At 43.2% G+C, this 22,698-nt stretch overlaps 2 protein-coding genes across 4 annotated transcripts in view; one reads left to right on the top strand and one right to left on the bottom strand.

Annotated features, from left to right (window-relative positions):
- The window catches only part of GNPTG (N-acetylglucosamine-1-phosphate transferase subunit gamma), a 44,697-nt gene that overhangs the window by 8,307 nt on the left and 13,692 nt on the right, over positions 1-22,698 (bottom strand). The window contains exons 1-7 of one of the 3 annotated variants that reach the window (XM_044979215.1): positions 13,245-13,353; positions 12,917-12,971; positions 10,078-10,145; positions 9,410-9,464; positions 9,227-9,310; positions 4,341-4,434; positions 1,714-1,828 (exon numbers count right to left, since the gene is read on the bottom strand). In XM_044979215.1, coding sequence (XP_044835150.1) covers positions 1,714-1,828; positions 4,341-4,434; positions 9,227-9,310; positions 9,410-9,464; positions 10,078-10,145; positions 12,917-12,971; positions 13,245-13,293 — 520 coding nt within the window. In that variant the 5' untranslated portion in view covers positions 13,294-13,353. Of the gene's footprint in view, positions 1-1,713; positions 1,829-4,340; positions 4,435-9,226; positions 9,311-9,409; positions 9,465-10,077; positions 10,146-12,916; positions 12,972-13,244; positions 13,354-22,698 lie in introns of those variants that run through there. The other 2 variants (XM_044979216.1, XM_044979217.1) reach the window with 2 other exon arrangements.
- TSR3 (TSR3 ribosome maturation factor) lies at positions 13,254-22,352 on the top strand. The gene is made up of 6 exons (XM_044979218.1): positions 13,254-13,488; positions 14,464-14,680; positions 18,337-18,530; positions 19,923-20,096; positions 22,044-22,107; positions 22,188-22,352. The coding sequence occupies exons 1-6, from the start codon at positions 13,389-13,391 to the stop codon at positions 22,333-22,335; spliced, it is 897 nt and encodes a 298-aa protein (XP_044835153.1). The 5' UTR covers positions 13,254-13,388; the 3' UTR covers positions 22,336-22,352.

Genomic DNA, 22,698 nt, shown 5'->3' with positions numbered 1-22,698 from the left:
TGCCTGGACCTGTTCCTCAATCCTATTTAAATCAATAGGAATTTTCTCAATCACTTCAAATGAGAACAGGAGCAGGCCTCTAGAGGTCTAAGGCTCTAGAGGTCTAATGGAAGAAGAGACCAAAGGTCTCTTCTTCCAGCTCCAGCTGTCCAGAAGGATGCACCCTTCACTGCTGGATGAGATCCTGATTGCACCCTCCTCACTTATAGACTACTGAAACACATCCTATCTAAGAATGACCACTAAGGCCAAATGGAGGCATATTCCAAGGGGTAGCTGGAGTGCACAGCATACGGTGGCAGTATGAATCCAATTCAAGGTGCTGGACTTCAATTACAAAACCCCAAAAGGGCTGGGGCCCGACTATCTCTGTAAACCCCTCTTAGGGCTGAGCCTCACTCTTACTACCTTCAGGGAATATTTCATTAAATATCTCTTCATGCAGACATTTTTCCAAACTGTTGAATGCATCCACTGACTTATCTAACTGGAGACTGGGATGGAAGTGGTGAGAATGAGAGAACTACACTCTTGTACACGAATAAATTTACCAAGGTGTTGTTTGTAGATTATGTAGCCTGAATTTATCGCAATGCTCTTTGTATTCCTCCATTCCCTCTCCCACAAGCTCTCTGTATGCCCACCATCCCATCCCCTTCTTTTTCCAGGAATTTCCTGCAATTCACCCGAATCTCTTCTCTGCAAGGGTCTGCACTTCCCTCTCCTCTCATACCAGGTCCCTCACTCTCTCCCCATACCAGCAGCACAGCATGCATCCTATTATCCTCTTTCCCCCATACTCCATTCCTCATACCAGGGTCCTTCAATCAACCCCCCACCAGGAGTTCTGTGTGCCCCTCATACCAAATCCCCCATGTTAGGGGCTGCGTCTGCTCCAATTCTCTGGAGGTCCTTCATTCTGGCCCCCAAGCCAGGGGCTGTGTGCACGCTTATTCCCCACCTTCCCTGGGTCCCTCAATCTTCCCCCAGCATGGGCTCTGTGCCCCCCAATCCTCTCTCCCCCATATCAGATCCCCCAATCTCCATCCCCCCAACCAGAGATTCAATGTGCTCCTTTCTTCCCTCCCTCCATATGAGGGTCCCGAATTTTCCCCTAACATTCCAGCAGCTGTGTGAACTTCTCTCTGCTCCCCCCAGACCCCTCCATTTCCCCTTCCCCCTACCACCATTATTTTCTGTCCAGAAGAGAAGTCATTCAGCATGTCAATGTGTTACACTATTGGGAGGATAAGCTGACATGAGCATAGGTATTGTTGTGCTGGAAAGTGTGATCTACAGATAATTGTAGAGATGCTAGAGGCTGTGGCTAAAGAGCTGTCAGGGGCTCTTTTGTTCCCCAATCTCCCTCCCTTGTGATTCTCTGCTCTTCCCCAAGATCAAATAGGATTCTGACAATTAATGCCTAGAACATTCTCTGAAATTTTGGAACTAACTGGATGGAGTTTTCAAAAGTTATCCCATTACATACAGAGAAATGCCACTGAAGTGATTGTAGGGACTTTGCAAGCTCATATAAGAGTGCCCAATTATTATAGTGATGAGTACTTTAGAAATGCTTGTAATAGACAATGTTGCATTTACTTCTCATTGACTTAATGATACAAACTAACAAACCAGAAATCTAAACTTCAAGGCTTAGGTGAAATGTCACCTGCCTCTCACACATGGCACAGACCTTTTTATCCCACCTACCTAAAAGAGAATGAGGATGGCAAGCAAGAGGAGTCTCAAACGTTAGAGAGTAAACACAAGTACTCGGCTCAGACACATGAGCCAACTTATTGTTTTTTCCACAAATAAGGAGAACCTGAAGAGCAGAAAAAGAAGAATGAGAGAAAATAGCTTAAACACACAATACAGTCACTAGTTTCATGTTGAACAGAACCAACATACATCACTAACTTCCCATTTGAACATGAGTATAGCTGCATTCCATCAAGTCCTGTAGTCAGCTCTCAGTGCTGCCATCATTGTACCCAATGCAGAAGAAAGAGGTCACAGCCACTAGTTAAGTCTTTTTCACATTATGGTATTTTAAAGCATGGAACAAGCTTGTTCCTTTCCCAATGGGAAGTGGTTCCTCCACCTTCACCCCACCTAAGTCACCACAACTTCCAACAGAGAGACACTAAATTAGATGCCCTTCAGAGCCTGTCAGCATCACTCAGCAGGTGCATTTAATACTGAGTGATGCATGCTCCCACCTCTGAAGGACTACCAGCCTATGAACAGTGAAAAATTGCATCCAGGTCTCCTAAATAGCAGTACAAAGTAAAAAGCACTAAACACCAGGCTCTTATGTCCTTTAATTTTTCCAGAGAATACTGATCTACCCTACATTGTAGATGCTTATTATGATCTTTACATTTTCAGCTTTAATGTTTCATGACCTTTTACAAGCAAAACCCAAGGAGGATTCAAATTCTTAGTATTAGAAATCATGCAATACTAGACGGCCAAATATATCTTCAATGTGCCTACAGGAAGAAAGGATGCTCTTATGGCATGCGTAATAGGCTCCCTTCTCCACCCCTTGAATCAACACAAACAGGCTGAATGCTTCTCAGTTTATAAGCACCATTTTTTTATTCAGTGAGTCCCCTTCACCAGTGCAGCCTCATGAAGCAATATATAGCTGAAACTTTCCCCTTAGCCCACTATCCAGGGAAGGAGAGAGACAGATCTTCTCATCCTGAGATCCTGTCTCCCCTAGCCCTTACCAGCCACTCCCCTTGCACTTACTTCTTGTCCTCTAACTTCCCAGCTGACAGGTTGTTTGCTCTCACTAGCTTGTCAGCTTCCTGCCTAATTAAACCACTGAGCACCCCCCCTCCAATTAAATCCGCTCCAGGGGGGAATAGGTAGCACCTTAGTGACAGAGTACTGGGTCAGTTCTAGGCTCCCAGCACTCTGTCGCAGTAAGACAGTGCACTGGAAGTCAGAAACCTTGGTTCTATTGCTGGCTCTCCAACAGGATTCTTCTGTCATCTTGGCCAAGTCACTTCATTACCCGCCTCTTTCCCACTGATCAACCTATCTATCTAAGGGCTTGGCTACACTTACAAATTTGCAGCGCTGCAGCAGGGTGTGAAAACACACCCTCTCCAGTGCTGCAAATTGCGGCGCTGCAAAGCGCCAGTGTAGTCAAAGCCCCAGCGCTGGGAGCGCGGCTCCCAGCGCTGTCTGTTATTCCTCACAGGGAGGTGGAGTACGGACAGCGCTGGGAGAGCTCTCTCCCAGCGCTGGTGCTTTGACTACACTTAGCGCTTCAAAGTGCTGCCACGGCAGCGCTACCGCGGCAGCGCTTTGAAGTGCTAAGTGTAGCCACAGCCTTAGGGTTTTACTTAGCCGCCCATCACTGTAGTATCTAAGTGCTTCCACATAAAACCAATAGCAATAGCTATTGTCTTATGTCACAGAGGAATGTGAGACTTAATTTTGTAAAGCTCCTTAACCTCTAGGAAGGACCTAGAGAAGTGCAAACATTATTTTAGAAAGGGGAGAAGAGAGGTCTAAGGCAGGAGTTCTCAGATTTTTACATAGTATGGACCACATATTTTCAGAGTCTTTTGGACACCTCCTTTGCATTCACAATCATGTAACATCCCTTTTCAAAAACAGCAACTGCTCACATGTAAGAGTCATGTATTTTAACTGTTTTTAATAGTTTTGTCTTTTTGACAAAAAGCTAATTATACTGTCTCTATTTGCTCTTCATTTCACCACCCACCCCTTCTGCCCACATCTGTTCTGCTCCTCTCTCACCTGCAAATGCTTCTTGTGACTTGGCCCTCTACTTTTCCCATATAAGTTTCTCTGCCACTTGGTTTCCTCTCAACTAACTAACTAACTAAACTAAACTACCAAGTTCTCTCTCCCTGGATCCCTAGACATGTGTCATCCAGTAGAGGCTGGCAACTCCAGTCCCACAAGTAATTCCTATTTCTCTTCCTCTTATTCAGCAGTGGCCCATAGCAGAAGTCACAGAGCATTTGTCCCTACTGGTAATGGTAATACCAGAACATCCTATTTTGTATGAACAAAAAGAAAGAGTTAAAGTCTCCAGACTGGTGTGAGTGAAAACATCATCATCAGCTTTTTATCCTGGTTTTACCCTCCATTCCTAACTGTTGTCCCATATCTCATCTTGCATTTTTCTACTTCATGTCCTAAGCCATGAACTCTTTGGGCAGGAAAAGATCTCAATTTGTAAAGCCCCATCTAAGTTTTCAAGTCCTATGGTATATTAATGGCTTTAATAGTTTAAACTGGTACAAACATGCCAGTATTAACTGCATCAGGATGATTAATTACTGTACCTTTGTCTCTCTGTTTTTGGTTTCACATGAATCCCCTTCTCTCATCCACATGCCAACAAATGTGTTGTTGTAAATTTCCCATTCATGCCAAATACTGGAAAAAGAAAACAGCTCAAAAGACTTGTTTTATAATTTTGGGGGGAAAAGTTAAAAACCTGGTAAGAAAAACAGAAATACTCTAACACTGTATTAAAATTCACTATTTCAATTTTTTGAAGGTCCTTTAATATCTCCTTTTCTTAGGGCCCAGATCTGCCCCATCACAGATCAATTACCTCATAACCACAGTGGAGTTCTTTAATTACTTATAGAGTCTCCATCACCGTAGTTTCTGGGCACTATGGTTATTCTGACATGTCTCAAAACCATTTCCACACTTTCTTAACCAAATAAAACTGAAAAAGGGTTTGATTTTGTCATCAGTAATTTGTCTGAAAGAGGCATTACCAAACTCCAATCTTCTCAATTGCTCAGAATACAGAGTAAGCCCAATCAAAGTATGTCATCAGCTGGGTGAAAGAAGAATACAAACTCAAAAACGTGCTCACTCTTCAAAACTTGTCAGTGAAGAGAAGCATTTATTGACAATATATTTCTGGAAAGTGACCTATTCCAATTTAAAATGAAATATTCCCTGTTAGATCATAAAACTCATGATAGTCACAAGAGCGGCACTGTGGTCTCACAATCAACCCAGGCTGGGGGCCAGGACAGAATCCTGACTCAGAGGATAGCCTTAGGGATTGTCTACCCAAGGTTTTTTCACACTAACTTTTTTTTTTTTTTAAACACTTAAAATGCCCTGGGTCCATACAACACAATTGGTCTTTCAAATGAAGTGCCAACTATTGCAAAGTGGATTATCCATTTTGAAAGTTCATTTCAGAATGAATTAGTGCAGAAAAGGGGTTTTGTGGCTCCATCTGTATTTTGCACTGACTTGGCAGTCCTCCAGTTACTCTCCCACACTGCATTGCATCACACCACATCAGGACCAAGCTGTCTGTTTACCTACGTTCACTCTATCACTCTGGGAGGTCATTTAAGCTGGATATGACCTCCCCATTTAAATGCTGCTGCATAGCCACGATCACCCCCTTTGCGACTGCAAACTCCTGGAGCCCCATACATCAGTATTATAACACTGTTATTATTGCAACCATGCTTTGTGCATCTGCATGAAACCATGCAGAGATCATGGACTTCCTTGTCAACTGGACAGAGAAGAGGAGCAGGCCTGCCTTTACAACAGCCACTGTAAGGTCATTAGAAAAGTCATTTCACCTCTGTTGTTCTGTTTCCCACCTGTAAAATGGGGATGATACTTATTGCTTCACAGACGTGCCCTGACAAATAACATTTGTATAGCTCTTTGAAAATATAAAAACACAGTAAAAGGAGGGCAACCCATAAACCTCAGCCTGTCCCATTCACTCCCTTCCCTTAGTTTACTGAAAAAGACATGGAAATCGAACCATACAAAAATTGTGGGGCTAACAAACCAACACTTTACTTCAATTTTTAATCACTTTGCTTTTCGTAGCTTTTCTTGTGTGTGTATGTGTATGGTGTCTATTTACACTAAGTCAATGGTCCACAACCTTTTTTGTCTGGCGGGCGCCAGACGAAGGACCGTGGTGGTCGAGTATCTGCCGAAATGCTGCCGAAATTCAGCATTTCAGCGGCGACGCCTCTGGATGATGCCTCTGCTTATCGGTGGCAAGCAGCGTCATCCAGAGGCATCACCACTGAAATGCCGCCGAATTTCAGCAGCATTTCGGCAGATGCTCGACCGCCGGCCAGGACGCGAGCGCATTTAGATGCCCCCGTGGGCGCCATGGCGCCTACGGGCACCACATTGGGGACCCCTGCACTAAGCTCTCTGAGGCAGGAACTTTATCATAGAATCATAGAAGATTAGGGTTGGAAGAGACATCAGTTCACTAGAGACATCTAGTACAACCCCCTGCTCAAAGCAGGACCAAACATATATGATCTGTAAGGTGCCTATCAAACTACTGGAGGTCACAAATGCAGAAAAGTAAAATATTACTGTTACATGATAATGCAAGGTCTTGCCTTTTAGGATGTGGCACCCAATTCAGGGTGCACTGCGATCTCCAAGACACAGATTCTCTGTATCCTGGAGTTTGAAGGCATTTTGCAGAACAACCAGAGGGACTTAGATACTAAATTTTTGGAATGATCTAATTTGAGTAGGAAGAAAATCACACACTTTAAAAATACTCAGTAACTTTCATACTCAAATATGTAAAATCCTCATTTTTGGTTCTCAGTCCAATAAATTCTTTAAAACATCAAGTTAGTCCATCCATTATCTTTCATGATGTATAAACATTTTAAAGTGAAACTGAAACAAGCACACGTCTGTCCTTTTGGAACATCAGTTTTCATTTTTGCTTAACTGAAACAAAAGTGCTTGATTGCGGAAAGAACCAGGCTTTGCTAACCCCTGAAAAAAAAATATCTCAAACATTTCTAAAGCACCTATCCCTACAGTATCTAAGCAACAAACAACAAATAAAGATAGCACTGACTACAGCATTCGTAAAAAGAGGCTCCTTTCTGATGTGTGGGAAACTGACCTTTTTGAAAACACAGGTCTTGAACTTGTACCTGAATCATAGATTAGGGTTGAAAGAGACCTCAGGAGGTCATCTAGTCCAACCCCCCTGTAGTCAAGCTCAGGTTCATTTTGATGATTTCTGGCCAAGAGTCCCATAGCTAGGGCCCTGCAACATAGGATGTTTTGCCCCTTGCACCCAAGAATCTGATCCTGGACTAAAATGGTCCTTTAAAAGTATTTCTGAAATTGATAAATACCCTTGTTCAGTAGTTCAGTGCAGTGTCTCTGCATCCTGAACACTTTCTCAGGTCAGGACTTTTCTCCAACAATTCTGTTACTCTCCCAGTTTCCAGACAAATCTAATTATTCAGTGGTTCTGGGTCTTCACAGGTTAAAGACCTATCTCCGGCACGGGCTCCCTACTGCTGTCTAGAAATCCACTGCAGCTCAGCTAGCTTGTAGGATTCTCTCTGATGCTGACAAGAGTGACTACAAACTAGTCTCTGCCACTGTCTGGTCTTAAGGCCCACTATATTTCTCGGTGTAACCTCCTCCTCTCAGACCTTCTGACTATCCTACTTGTAGGGAAGACCAGCTCTTCACTCACTTTCTACCCATCTGCACATAGGAAATATTTACAGAGGCAGGCACCTTTAAATCAGCCTTTGTTTTTAATTAAATGTATGCTAGCTCCTCTACCTGGATCTAGGCACTGACTATACAGGCTGAATGGGCTTTTATTAAATATGTTTAAAATTACTTCTAGGCCCAGACCAAGAAGGAGTTTCATTTCAAGAGACCACACTTGAGAGCTATATGCAACTCAAAACTGAGATTTAAGGAGAAAGTGCCCATGGAAACTTCAGCTAATGTAAATTGTGGTTGTATACTTATTTTGTGTTTCTTGCAGGAAATGCATGTCATGTGCCGTTGACAATGGCTTCCAGTCTCTTTTTGGGTTAAGTGTAAGATGTTAATTTTGAACTATAAAGCCCGTAATGGTTTGGGACCTGACTACCTCAAACTGTATGTCTTTTTGTGTTATGCCACTGGAACTACAATTAGCTAAGCCATTCAACATCAGAACAGGTGGTTTAAATGGAAGAAGGCTGGAGGTATGATATCTTCAGAAACTGGAATTTATTGCCCTGTTGGTCCAACTTAGCCCAAATTTGTTGACCTTTAGGACACATTAAAAGTCCTACCAGCTTTCCCAGGTTTTCCAGGGGTTGTGAGATGGAGAACATTTTATTTTAGTGGAAAGAAAAATCTTTGTAAAGATATGGACTACACTTAATTTTTGTGCTCTTAGAGTGTCCAATAAATAAATCTCATACTCAACTATAATGCCTCCATTTTGTAGTTATGTCAGTTCTGCCTTAAGACTTTTTATTTGGTGTTTTAAGAGACATGATCCCATATGTGGGATAATTCCCATTCCTGGCAATCTCAAGCAGTTGATATAATGCTACACGTGATCCAGAAATTGGAAAAGGATTATTAGAAAGCATACTTACCTTTAGAGACCTCTTTCACAGCATATGTTAAGACCAACTAGGATTTCTAAATTCTGGATTCTCATGGCTTAGCTAACATGCAGTTTTTAAGTTTAAAGCAACAGCCACTAAAATTGTATTTTCATCATTAGCTATAAAGTAATGAGAACAGCAGCAACTAGATGATGCCTACAGTTGAAAGATGTCAGATTGATCTGTTTTATGTATTCTTAAATTACGTCTCAAAAATAAAATGCTATAGTCAAATAAGAAATTAAATTATTAAAATAAATGGCCAAGGAGCCTAATTTACTAAAAGTCCATGATTTTTTTTTTCATAGACTTAAGGTCAGAAGGGACCATTATGATCATCTAGTCTGACTTTCTGCACAATGCAGGCCACAGAATCTCACCCACCCACTCCTGTAACAAACCCCTAACCTATGTCTGAGTTACTGAAGTCCTCAAATCATGGTTTAAAGACCTCAAGGTGCAGAGAATCCTCCAGCAAGTGACCCGTGCCTCATGCTGCTATTAGAAGAGGTTTAACAAGATACATTTTGCAGCACTTTCACACAAATTGTGCCCTCAGTTACACCCTTACAACCTCATCAGCTTCTACAGGGTAGTGGCACTGGTGTAACTGAAAACAGTTTAGGGAACAGTGTTTGGACTAAATGCCAAGATTAGTTTATTTTCAAGGTAACGTAACTATAGCTAATTTAAAAAGTGCTGATTTCAAGAGTTCTACAAAGAACACAACTCACAAACTAAAATAAAAAGAAGAGACTGGATTTTCTCACCCTAAAATCCCACTGTAGGCATTCCACCGAAAGGTCTGCTCATGCTGAGTCACATTATTGAAAGGACAGAACTCATATTTATACCTAAAAAAACAAAATATGTCAGATTTTAAAAAATAAAATGAAGGCCTATATCACCGCCAATCCTAAAAATACAGTCAGGCACCTAAACCAGTTACTCACGTAGATTCCACAAAACTGAAACACTTGCCAGCAAGCCTAAAGAGATGTGCAGGACCTGAAAATAAAATGAAATGGCTTGCAAAGGGGATAATGGGTTGGTTAAATTTAAACAAGGTTATCATGATAATACAATTGTATGTGTACGTGTTGCAGATTTAACATTCTACAGAGCATAAGGCAATCAGCATCCAAGAAACCTAAACTAAGGTACATATTTTGCCCTCGTTACCATAGTATCTTCGTGCCTCAATCTTTAATGTATTTATCCTTCAAACACCCTGTGAGGTAGGGAAGCACTGTTATCCCCATTTTAGAGACTGGGAATTGAGGCACAGAGAGACTCACACAGGAAAATTATTTTGACTAGGTTAGGTGCTATATAAGTGATAAGTACTAACCGGTAGCATCTGGGATGCCAATAATTATCTGTGAAATTCAGAGAAGAAATTATTCTTTCATAAGGCTAAGAAGCATTTTCATGATTGGATTAAAGAACATGGACTAATCATGTAGATACTATATTGTGGCAAGTGTTTCTGCCAAAGTCTATCTTACTATTAGACAACTGCAATAAAAAAATTACATACTCACACACACAGATTCTTTTAGAGATTATAATCACAAAAATGGTATTAACTACACATATAATAACTGACATTTGCACACACCTGAGATTGGGGAAGGTGCCATCTTTGGAAGGAGCCTGTTTGTCTGAGGTAGGAACGGGTTGTTCAATCTTTTAAAAAAGAAAAAAATACTAATTTAAAATGATTGTTTTCCATATGCAGTGAGATTAAATTAGAATATTTTTATCTAGGTATTTAATATGTCCCCCAGCACCCTAGTATCTGAGCATTTAAAGGACTGTCAGTTGAAAACAACAGCCAAAACTATCAAACCTGGATCCTAAATCCATATTTATATACCTGAATAATAGTAGTCTGATTTTCAAAGGTCCTGAGGACGTACAGTTTTCATTTTCTTCAACGAGAGCCACATGTATGATCACATGAACCCCTGGTAGGGCCATGGTTACTTACTGTAACTGTGGTTCTTCTTCAAGTAGATGCAGCCATGCATTCCACTTAGGTGACTCACAAACAGTATGCACCCCAGGAGGCACAGCTCAGAGTCTACCTAAACAAGGATTGCAGGACCACCCTACCAAAACTTGCATCTACTCTGGATGATAGGTAATGGCATAATGGTTCATAAATGTATGGATCGACAACCACATAGCAGCCCTGCAAATGTCCAATATTGAGATGTCACTGAGGAACACTATTGACATTGCTTGATCTCTTGTAGAATGAACTCGCACGCACTGAGGTGGTATAGCCGAAGCTATTTCATATGCAGTCTTGATACAGTATGTTATCCATTTAGAGACCATCTGTGAAGAGACCAGTTGCCCTTTCATGTGATCTACATATGACACAAGCAGATGAGGCAAGCATGACACAGTTTAATCCTGTCCCAATAAAAAGCTAGACATCATCTGACATCTAACCTATGGAGATGCTGCTTCTCCAGAGGTCAATGTGGCTTAGGAAATAACACCAGTAAATGTATCACCTGGTTCAAATTAAACTGAGAAACTTTAGACAAAAATTTGGGGTGTGGTCATAAAGTAACCTTTTTCTTAGAGAACTGTGTATAAAGCGGCTCTGACATCAGAGCCTGGAACTCACAGACTCTCCTTATTAGTCTCTAAGGTGCCACAAGTACTCCTGTTCTTTCTCCTTGTAGATTATCACTACCCAGAACGCAGACTTCTGACAAGTTGAAATGGACAAGATGCCATTTGATGGGGCTCAAATGGAGGTCCCATCAAAGTCACTAGGACCATGTTAAGGTCCCACAGAGAAACCGTCTCTCGGACCAGATGATGGGGATGAAGAAGCCCTTTTAATAATCTTGCTACCATGGCACTGGAGAAGACTGATCTTCCCTGAATGGGGGGATGAAGTGCTGACATCGCTGCACTCTCAATGAGCTAAGCATAAGGCCTGACAACTGAAGGTGCAGCAAGTACTCCAAGTTCTCCTGGACAGAAGCCAGCATCGGCTGAAGTCTACAGGCCAATGACTGCACTGAAAATCGCTTCCAGTTTGCCAAATATGCCATTCTGGTAGAGGGTTTTCTACTATTGAGTAGGACTTGTTGAACAGCCACCAAAAATTGCTCTTCCTCATTCAGCCACGAAGCAGCTGCACTGTGAGATGTAGGGAGGTGAGAGTGGGAAATAGGGTGTGACTACAATTCCATGTAAGTAGGGCAGGATGGAGAGAGGAAGGGGTACAGGAGGCTGAAATGACAGTACAAGAAGGTCAGAGAACAAGTACTGCCTTGGGCACACCAGGGCAATGAGAATGAGCTTGGCCCAATCCTCCTTCAGCTTGAGGATGACCTGTGGGATGATCAGGATTGGGTGGTGGGGCAGCATACAGGAGCGCTAACTGCCAACTGAGATGGAAAGCGTCAGACTGGAAGTCCAGACAGAGACCCCCTTGAGAACTGAACAGACGACACTTTCTGTATCCCTTGTAGCAAACAGGTCAATCATCAGAATGCCCCAAGCTGCAAAGATGACCCAGAGGCCATTGTCTTCAGGGACCACTCGTGACTATGGGAAAAATTCCTGCTGAGATGGTTTGCAAGATGATTCTGGACTCCAGGCAAGTGATCAGCTGTTGGAGTGATACTCTCCTCGACAAGGAATGCTCCCCCTTGCCCGATCACATAATACAACATGGTAGTATTGTAGGTAAGTATGTGAACCACTGAGCCCAATACAGTCCAGAAAAGCGTAACACGTATTGTAGATGGCCCAAAGCTCCAACATGTTGATATGCAGTGAGGCCCAGTGCTCAGCATTCTGGATTCAAATGTGGTTCTGATTAGATTTGGTTTTAAATTCTTAAAGCCAGCTGCCTGAGCAACGGCATCACTTACAGGTGCCATCTGAAATACCCCTGGTGACAGGCCCTAGATCTGAGCTTGTGACTAGGAGGCGGGCAGTTCTTTGTGTGGCACTCACTTGATCATAGTGCAAGGCTGTGGTTAGATCCTTACACCAAAAAAAGAGTGTGATTTTACATCAAGATAATTACTTTAGTGTAAAATCCTTGTGGCAGCAAGGCACTGTAGTTTTAACCTTGATGTAGCTAGTCAAGATAAACCCCATATGAGAGAGCAGTTATTTCAACTTGCCACATTAAGGTAGAAACTACCTTTGCCTCATTTCCACTAGGATTTTACACTGAAAGAGCTCTCTCGATGTAAAAACACATTTTTCTTTTTTTTTTTTTTTTTTGCAGTGAAAACAAATTTGCTCAGGCTGCAACCCATGGGCCAAGGAGTTTGACAGGAAGATGACGATTATCGCTGCCAAACTTGCATGTCTATGATATAAGACAATGTGCCCAGCGGCCCCAAAGGGATAGCAAATTGCTGTCAGTAACAAGAGAAATGCAGCATGGGGAAGGAAGTACCAGGGCCACGCACCCAAAGGTGTTCGGCTCCTCCACGATTTTCATCTTACCAGCTGACGTAAAGAGACCTATAAGAAAGAGGGGAGAGGGCACGGTCAGCGGGTGGCAGAGTCGGTGCGGGGGAGAGGGGCTCACTGGGGCCCGCTGTGTGTGTGGGGGGAGGGAGAGCGCGCGGGGGGGGGGGCGCGAGGGCGGTGGGACCGGCCAGCGGCAGGTGTGGGGGGAGGGGGCAGTGGGGGCGCGCTCAGGGGTTAAGAAGGGGGCGCCTCTGGCCCGGTTCCGCTCCCGCTCCCGCTCCCTAGAACCCGAGCTCGTGGGTTCCATCCCCCTTCGGCGCTCACCGAACCCCGCGTTCAGCAGCGCGAGCAGCACCAGCGCCCAGGCCGCCATTGCTCCCGGAAGCGGAAACGCGCCTCTCGCAGCAGAGTTCCTTCCGGTCAGGCCGGTCACGTCAGGGGGGCCGAGGTGCGGGCGCCCCGCCAGCCATGGGCAAGAAAAAGCCGTTTCGCCGCCCAGAGGGACGCGCCCGGCGCGCGCCCAAGTCCCTGGAGACCTTCGCGGCGGACGCGCAGGCGGCGCTGGCAGGTGCCCGGAGCCCGCGGTTTTCGCCCCAGGGGGCGAGGGGCTGGAAACGTGACTAACCGCCCGCCCCGCACCCGGGGGGCGGAGGCCGCCGCCGCCGCCGCCCTCCACGCGCGCCCCTGTGATGGGGAGAAGGAGACCGCGGAGCCCACCCGCTCCGGCGGGTAGAGGCCGCTGCCTAGCCCCGCCCGGGGGAGCCCTGCGAGGGTTGCCAACTGGCTAATCACACAGACCCAAACACCCCTTCCCTGAGGCCCCGCCCCACTCACTCATCCCCCTGCCCTGGCACCCTCTCCCCCACACCTGTTCATGGGGCTGGTGCCGGCTCTGGGCCGAGGCTGAGGGGTTTGCAGGGTGGGAGGAGGCTCCAGGCTGAGCCGGGGGTTGGGGTGCATGCTCTGGGAGGGAGTTTGGGTGCTGGAGGGGGCTCAGGACTGGGGCAGGGGATTGGGATGTGTGAGGGGTGGCGGCTCCTGATTCAAGTCACAGTGGGGTTAAGGCAGGCTCCCTACCTACCCTTGCTCTGTACCATTCGCGGAAGCGACCAGCAACTCCCTGTGGTCCCTGGGCAGATGTCTCTGCGACCTGCCCTTACCTGCAGGCACCATCCCTGCAGCTCCCATTGGCCACAGTTCCCAGCCAGTGGGAGCTGCAAAGTCAGCACTAGGAGCAGCAGGGGCAGTGCGTGGAGACCCCTTGGACTCCCCAGGGTCAGCAAGGACCTGCTGACAGCTTCCACGCGTGGCGCAGAGCCAGGACAGGCAGGGAGCTTGCCTTTGCTCTGCTGCGCCGCTGGACTTTTAGCAGCCTAAAATCTCCTGGTTTGGCTTCAATAGCCTTTGGGAGATAGAGCCCAATTCCAGGAGACTCCTGGAAAAACAGGAAGGGTTGGCAAATCTACCTGCTGCCGAGCCCCACTCCCTCTATAGCCTTTGGGCCTCCGAGGAAAAGGCTGAACTCTGCTCTGTGTGTTTGCAGCCTGCGTTCAGCAGGATGGCGCTGGAGAGGGGGATGCCGCAGAGGTGAGATTCCCATGCCCTCTTGCCATGTGGGAGCTGGGACACTGTGATCCCAAGAAATGCACGGGGAGGAAACTGGCTCGCAAAGGCCTGCTCCGAAACCTGCGTCTCAATCAGAGATTCCAGGGGCTCATCCTCAGTCCTATGGCAACTAAGTATGTCTCTGCAGCTGACAAGTAGGTTCCGTGTGAATTGCAGTCCTAGTGTTATTTTTTAGGTACAAATCCACTATTGCATGTTTATTTACTTTTTGCTGTATTATGAGTTTCCAGAGAGAGCTGGTGCTGGTGTAAATTCTGTGCTGATGTTAACAAATGTACTGTTAGGTGAGTTAAGGAAAACATTTCATTATTTGATTGTCAATTAAAATGGTGTTCATACATGGGGGTATCTTGCCTTCCCTGTTCTGTTAATATAGTTAAATATGCATGGAAAGTAGGTTCCTTTTTCTTTAACAGGCCCAAGGATTATGCAGAGATGCTGATAGTGGGTGAGATGTGCAGCTTTTGATATTTAAAAAAAAAATGCAGTAAAGTGTGGCTAACATTCTGAGGTCCTACAACTAGCGTTTCCATATCTAAAGTGCCCAGTTCATGGTAGCTTTTTTTTTTTAACTGCTATGAAATCCAGGCTTCAAATTTCAGAAAGTCATAGAATCATAGAACTGGAAGGGACCTCGAGAGCTCATCTAGTCCAGACCCCTGCATAAATTTCAAGATCAGAAGGGACCATTATGATCATCCAGTCTAACCTCCTGTATAACACAGGCCATAGAACTTCTCCAAAATAATTCCTAGAGTAGATCTTTTAGAACATCAGATCTTGATTTAAAAACTATCAGTGAGGGAGAATCTACCACAATCCTTGGTAAACTGTTCCAATGGTGAATTACCCTCACTGTTAAAAATTTACACCTTATTTCCAGTCTGACTTTGATTAGCTTCAGCTTTCATCTGCTGGATTGTTATCCCTTTTTCGGCTAGACTGAAGAGTCCATTATTAAATATTTGTTCCCTGTGTAGGTGATCAAGTCACCCCTTAACCTTCTTTTTGTTAAGCTAAATATATCAAGCTCCTTGAGTCTATTAATCATTCTTGTGGCTCCTGTCTCACCCCCTCTCCAATTTATCAGCATCCTTCTGGAATTATGGACATGAGAACAGCATACAGTATTTCAGCAACAGTTGCATCAGTGCCAAATAAAGAGGTGAATAAACATCTCTACTCCTACTTGATTCCCCTGTTTATGTATCTAAGGATTGCATGAGTCTTTTTGGCCACAGCATTGCAGTGGGAGCTTATGGTCAGCTGATTATCCTGGGAAGCAGTGACTCTGAAAAAGATTTAGGGTTGGTGGTGGATAGTCCCCCATCCTGTAAGTATGGCTTACCGTATATACTCATTCATAAGCTGAATATTTTTGGTAAAAAAGTGACGTATCAAAGAGCAGGGGTTGGCTTATTAACGGGTCTACACCAAAATCTGATGATTTTAAACTCTATGGAATCATTTAATTTAATATGTAATTGTCATTTTGTTTACCTGGAGTGTTCACAGACATGGATCCCCTCGGCTCCCTGTGGCCACAATTCACAGCTCCCACTGGCCGCGAACAGCAAACTGCGGACACTGGGAGCTGAGGGGCTCCGTGCCTGTGAACGCTCCAGGTAGACAAAACGTCCAGGCCCGCTAGTGGCTTACCCTAACAGGCCAGGAGCCAAAGTTTGCCAACCCCTGAAATATAGGGTTGGTTTATGAAAGGGTCATACAGTTTTTGCTATTTTTACTTAACCATTTTGGGGGGTCAGCTTATAAACAAACGGGCTAATGAACAAGTATATATGGTACATTGTCTATGTTTCTAGATGTTTACATTTACTCATAAAAACACAGTTTGCATGCATCTATCTTACCATGCAATCCAGCTTGCTCTGAATCAGTGACCTGCCCTCTTCGTTATTTACAATTCCCCAAATTTTGTATCATCTATAAACTTCATCATTAATGATTTTGTGTTTTCTTCCAGGTCATTAATAATATTACATAGTGTAGGGCAAAAAATTGATCCCCAATGGACTCCCATAGAAACCCACCCACTTGATGACGATTCCCCATTTACAATTACCTTGAGACCTATTAGTTACCCAGTTTTAATCAATTTAATCTGTACCATGTTAATTTTATACCTTTTTAGACTTTATCAAAATGTCATGCAGTACCAAGTTCAGTGCTTTACAGAATGCTAAGTATAGTACAACACCAGTATTACCTTTATCAACCAAACTTGTCAAACTAATTTTCATATCCTTTTGATGAGATTACAGGATCTATTTTTCATAAACCCCTGTTGATTAGCATTAAATCTATTAACTTCTTAATTCTTTAGTAATCAAGTCCCATATCAGCTGCTCCATTATATTGCTTGAGATCTAAGTCCAATTGAAATCCTATTTAGCCTTTTTAAATATTGGCACCATATTAACTCTTCCAGTCTTCCAAAACTTCCCCAGTGTTCTAAGATGCATTGAAAATCAATATTAATGGTCCAGAGAGCTTATCAGCTGGGTGCAGATTTAAAAATATCTAACTTTAATAGCTGCTGTTTCATATCTACCTGAGATACTAGTGGAATGGAACGAGACTTGTCAAATATTATGACTACATCTGTTTTTCCAAAATACAGAATATTTACTGAACACTTCTTCGTTTATGCATTAGTATTGATAATTCTGCCATTTTTATCTAGTAATGAACCAGTACCATTGGTAAGACTTTTTTTTTGTTCTTAATACACCTCTACCCCGATATAATGCTGTCCTCGGGAGCCAAAAAATCTTACCGCATTGTAGGTGAAACTGCATTATATCGAACTTGCTTTGATCTGCCGAAGCGCACAGCCCCGCCCCCCCCGGCATTCTGCTTTAACGCATTATATCCAAATTCATGTTATATCGGGTCGTGTTATATCGGGGTAGAGGTGTACTTAAACGTATTATCCTGAACTCTGCTGACCATAGATTTCTCCTTGTGTCCCTTTGCTTCACTGGTCAATTTTCTACAATTCCTACCTTCTGACTTTTATTCACTATCAACTTTCCCTTTCTTCCATTTGTTTTTTTCTAGCAGCCTTCATTTTCACTCAAAACCAGATTACAGATTAAAAAACATCAACTTTTTTCTTTGATTATGGCTTTTTGGGGCATCTGGTAAGGTGTTCTGAAACAATTCCCAATTATCATTCACATTTTTCTGATTAAATTCTTCTTCCCAACTGATTTGGCTCAATTGTTTTCAGCTTTGTGAAATTGACCCTTTTAAAGCACCAGCTATATATATATATATATATATATATATATATATATATATATATATATATATATATATCACTGGTCTGGACTTCACTCTGCTTGCACATTGTGATTGTCATGATCACTTGTACCTACGTTACCATTAATTTTTAGTTCTTTGATCAGTTTCTCTATCTGTGAAGGTGTGTTCCATGAATCAAATTACTGCTAACTAAAGCACTTATTCTGGGTAGACTTGATGCTGTAGAAGTGATGGTAGCTTGTGGAACTTGAAAAAAGGTCCATTATTTCAGAAAGAAAAGATGGTTTTGTGGTGAAAGCACAATCACTAAGAAGAGCTGGACTCTCTGTTCCTAGCTTTGCCATATACTTGAAGTGTTTTGGCAAATCAGTTAACACACGTATGGAAAATTGATTGTTTGCACTTTTGGGGAGGTAGTTCCTGTACACAGTACCAGCCTTAATCCAAAGAACTAAACATTTAAAATATTAGATGCTTAACTACAATAAAGTTTGTTTTTCAGACAGGTTGTAGCTCAGAATGGAGTTGCAGTCATAGATTGCTCGTGGGCCAAGTTGGAAGAAACGCCATTTAGTAAAATGAGGGGAAGCTATCTCCGACTGTTGCCTTACTTGGTGGCAGCAAATCCTGTAAACTACGGCCGGCCATGCAAGTTGTCCTGCGTGGAAGCTTTAGCTGCTACTTTCTGTATTGTTGGTAAGGCTATAACATGGAAAAAATCAGGACTGTGTTCATTATTGTAGTTTTCTTTTAAGTTATTTTTGTCCAACATCTTGTTCAGTGGACAGATGTAGAGCATGTTTTACTCAAGGTCTGTATCTGTCATACCTAAAAGATTTCTTGAGCATCCAACCCTGCAGTATCAAGCACTAAATAAATACAGCAAGTCCTGGAGTGGTCCATTATGGATTCTGTTCTTCACTTCTAGGTTTGACAGCTTTGTTTACCATTACTGGTATCCACACCTGTAATGCTTTGTCTTTGGTTACTTCACTTCCATTGTGCTCTGAATACAGTTACTCAGGCTCAGTCTTATCTTCTCCAGTAGGGCATTCTGCAGACCATCAGTGAGAATACCTTTTCTTTAACTCTTGAAGGCTTCACTCTTAGCTATAGGAAGTAGACTTGTTTCAAGGGATCATAAACAGAGCTGGTTTGAGAAAAGCTTCAGTGTTTCCTAATGAAGTTACAATAGAACTCCATTTATCTGAGCCTCCATTATCTGTCTCTTCGTATTAACCAAACCAGGGCTGATGGCCCAAGTAGCAGGGCTCAGGCTCCAGTTGAAGCCAGAGCTAAAGCTCTTTGCCCATTCTCCAGATTATCCTAATTTTTGATTATCTGATTTGGCGCTGCTCCCAATTAGATTGGATAAATGGGGTTCCACTGTATTGAAACCTTCATTGGTTGGTTCTGAAAAATTTAAACTGGCTCTTCTTGTGTTGGAATAAGGGTCTTGGCTGCAGGTGGGCCCCAACTCATTGTGGACCTTGAAGATTGAGGTCCTAGTTTTAAATTGGCACTAATGAGTGTAGGCATGTGTGGCCCTCCCTTGCTGTCAGTCTCTGAGGGGAGGCGATAGAGCTGGTGGTCATCACGTATTGTCAATAGAGCCTGTGGTATGTCTCAGCCTTGCAAGGTGGTCAGGGAACCGTTGTCCATCGCCACTCCCTGAATCCTGTTAGAGAAGGACGTTTGAAACCATCATAGACCTGCACTTTCCACTCTGAGAGCTTGGAAGTGGGTTAACAGTAGACTATGGCTGATTGACTGCTGCACAGAGATCTACCTTTTGTTTACACAGTACTGTACAACATCAGATTTTATATTTCCACATTCAGGAGACTGATTAACTAGAACACAGTGGATTTCTCCTGGATTCACTTGGATGCCTCAAGTTAAGTCTGTCTCCAGTCCTAGATTCCAAAACATTCAAGGATGCTGACAAATGTCTCGTATCACTGTTTTAGTGACAGATGCTATGCATTGCACTTATGTTGATTAGATATCAAGGCAGCTGTAAGCTTTTTTTTTTGTTATGAGTCCCATGTTTGAAGAGAAGCTGGTCATATTTGTTTTCTATTTTAGGATTCTCTGATCTAGCCACCATTCTTCTGAGAAAGTTTAAATGGGGAAAAGTGTTTCTTGAATTGAATAAAAATCTCTTGGAGAAATATGCGGCCTGCCATTGCCAGGAGGAGGTGCTGAAAGTTGAAAAGGAATTTTTAGCAAGTGCGCAAGAAAGAGAAACTGAAGATATAGGTAAAAGCCTCCCTTTGAGTGACCTTTCTATGTGGTTTCCTGACAATTCCAAATGCTCTGTTGCTAAAGATGAAGAAAAACTCAGGCATTATATGGACAGTCATTTACCCAACAGAGTGGCTGCCCTGACTAGTTTTATAAAGGATGTTTTCAGGGAATTAAGGAAGAAGGTAAACAGCTCACTTGTTACATTCACAAGACCTAAAGAAGACCTAAAGAGGAGAAATATTGGCACAAATTAAAACTAGATTCATATTGCAAAATTTTAGTTGTATGGTAGCAGTGCCTAAAGGTTCCAGCCAAGCCTGGGGCTCCAATTTTGTGGGCACTGTACAGACAGAATAGAAGATTGAAAGTCCCTGCCTGAAAAGCTATCTAAAAATCCAGACAGATGTAGTCAGACAAAAGTAACGTACTAAAAGTATAGTACAATTCCTTCCCAGTTTCCATGTCTCACAACTGGTGCCAGTTTTCCATGTCCTGGCTCCTTTAGTGGTTTTTCAGCCTGCATGTTCTGTCTTCTCCCCTCCACCCCCACTCATGGGAAAGCACTTCACTTCAATGCAGGAGGCACACAAAAAAATCCCAACACAAACTGCCCAAGTGTGTGTGAAGGCCACAGTTCTTAGCCACTGTCCTTTCCCCTCCCTGCTCTCGGTGGATAAGTCCCATGCCCCTCCCTAGGCTAACTGTGTGCTGGTAGTTCACATGACCCAAGCCTGCAACCATGGTGTCCTGGCTTTGCCAGTAACTTCTCCCCGCAAAGGTGGGAGGTGCATCTCATTCACATTCTGTGGGGGAGGGCAGGCAGCCCCTGGTGTCTTGGAGAAGGGGATGAAATTGAGTGAAAACTTAAGCTGAATAACAAACATCTTCTTGTCACTGGAGTATATTAGTTTATGGAATAGAATAGTCTCCCTAGGGAAGTGGAAACCCAGTTACTTGAAACATTTAGAAAAAGAATCCTTAAACTCACCAGAATAGTTCCTAAGGAACATGCCTATTCTGGTCCTTCAGAAAGGCAGGAGGTCTAGATGGCCTCTGTCACGGTTACAGGGCTAGCTGCACTTCTGTCTCCTTTCTGGTCCTTCTGAGTACAGCCTTGGGTGTCAGGCTTTGTGCCTTTACTGCTTCTGAGATGGAATTCTCCAATTCTCCCACTCTTAGACTGGGCCCAGGTCTACTCAGACTCTTAACCTTTTGGAAACTCACTGATTTCCAAGTGGAGTTGTCACCTGGAATTAGTTCATTTCTGATGATGAGACTTGGGTGGATTTCTGGCCCACTGTGAGGTGAGGCCAAGTTCAGACTCATTCACTCAGTCATCTTCCCTTCTGTCAGGAGCCCCTCTAACACTTTTATCAAGAGCTATTTATGATTTGTAGAGGCTGTGTGTGTATACTCACCTGTAAAGCAACTGACATCTGTACACAGAGGAGGTTGTATTACAGGGAGGCTTATATTAAGCCTCCCCTCTACTTACTACAATCAACCTTAAAGCTCCCTGGGAATTGTATACTTTATTGCACTGTAAAGTAGTCAGTTTTTACTTTAAATTGAGATCTCAATTTTTCTCTAAAGCCAAAACTGACACATTCCACAGCTTGACTAAAGGCAATTCGTTGTGAGCTTTTCTTAAAATATCTGCTTTCACTTAGGTTATGGATACACCGGTCAATGAGATGGAGCTTAGGGCCAAAATTTTCAGAAGTGACTAGTGATTTTAAGTGCTTCAATTTTTTGGGCACTCAACTGGAGATGCCTTAAAGGGAAGGGGCCTGGTTTTCAAAGTGTCAAGATGAGCAGTGGTGCTTCACTGGATTTCCTCATATAGAGCCAAATCTTGGCTAAGTCAGCAGAATCCCTTTCATTTTCCTCTTTTTCTTCATTTTCTGAATGAAGAAAGAATCTTAAACTTAACTCTCACCAGATGTAATTTTTTTTCAGATCCATTTGATGTTGACTCTGGAAAAGAATTTTCAAATCCTAATAGATCAGCCAGCTCCATAGGGTAACTACTTTCAGTTCTCATTCTCCTTTCAGAAAGTTCTTTTGCTTTTATACCTCTGAAAAAAAACTTCTTATTTTCAGAATGGCACAAGGTGAAGAAGAGTCTGGTGAAGAGGATGGCAGTGACAGTGATGATGACAGTACAGAAGATGACAGTGAAAAGCTTGCTGCACAAACAGCCAATAAACCAGTTATTTGGAAGGGAGTTAAAAAAAGACTAAAAGATTAAAGAGTTTATAAAAGTGAGTTTTGAAAATTTGTATAAAGAAACCATGAATATAATTGAAAGGAAAATTTAAAAAAAGTTGTCTAGACTTTTTCCATGAGCAGTGAAATGACTTAGGCTCCACTCCTGCAACTGGGTTTTTGTAGGGGACCACTGTGCCTACTCCATTGACTTCAGCAGGACAACAAGGAGGCACAGGGGTCTGCCTGCATCTGTCTCTAGCTGAAGCCTTTATGTCAAGGCTTATCTGCACATTAGTTCATGACATGCTGGGGAATGAATCTACCCTGCAATAGGCTGCTGCATCCTAACTGTCCATGTGCATACTGCTAATGCATATTAACAATTCCTCTTTGAAGGGGGACT

The sequence above is a fragment of the Mauremys mutica genome, chromosome 11 (assembly GCF_020497125.1).
Source record: "Mauremys mutica isolate MM-2020 ecotype Southern chromosome 11, ASM2049712v1, whole genome shotgun sequence".
Classification (NCBI taxonomy): Eukaryota; Metazoa; Chordata; order Testudines; family Geoemydidae; genus Mauremys; species Mauremys mutica.
Note: the sequence above shows the minus strand (reverse complement) of the source record. Positions and strands in the feature narration are given on the sequence as shown.

What these genes read in the sequence shown, in the direction of transcription:
- TSR3 (XM_044979218.1), top strand. Translation starts at nt 13,389, where the DNA reads ATGGGCAAGAAAAAGCCGTTTCGCCGCCCAGAGGGACGCGCCCGGCGC. An exon ending in CGCGCAGGCGGCGCTGGCAG is followed by an intron (nt 13,489 to 14,463) that starts GTGCCCGGAGCC and finishes GTGTGTTTGCAG; the next exon opens with CCTGCGTTCAGCAGGATGGC. An exon ending in TGCTACTTTCTGTATTGTTG is followed by an intron (nt 18,531 to 19,922) that starts GTAAGGCTATAA and finishes TTTCTATTTTAG; the next exon opens with GATTCTCTGATCTAGCCACC.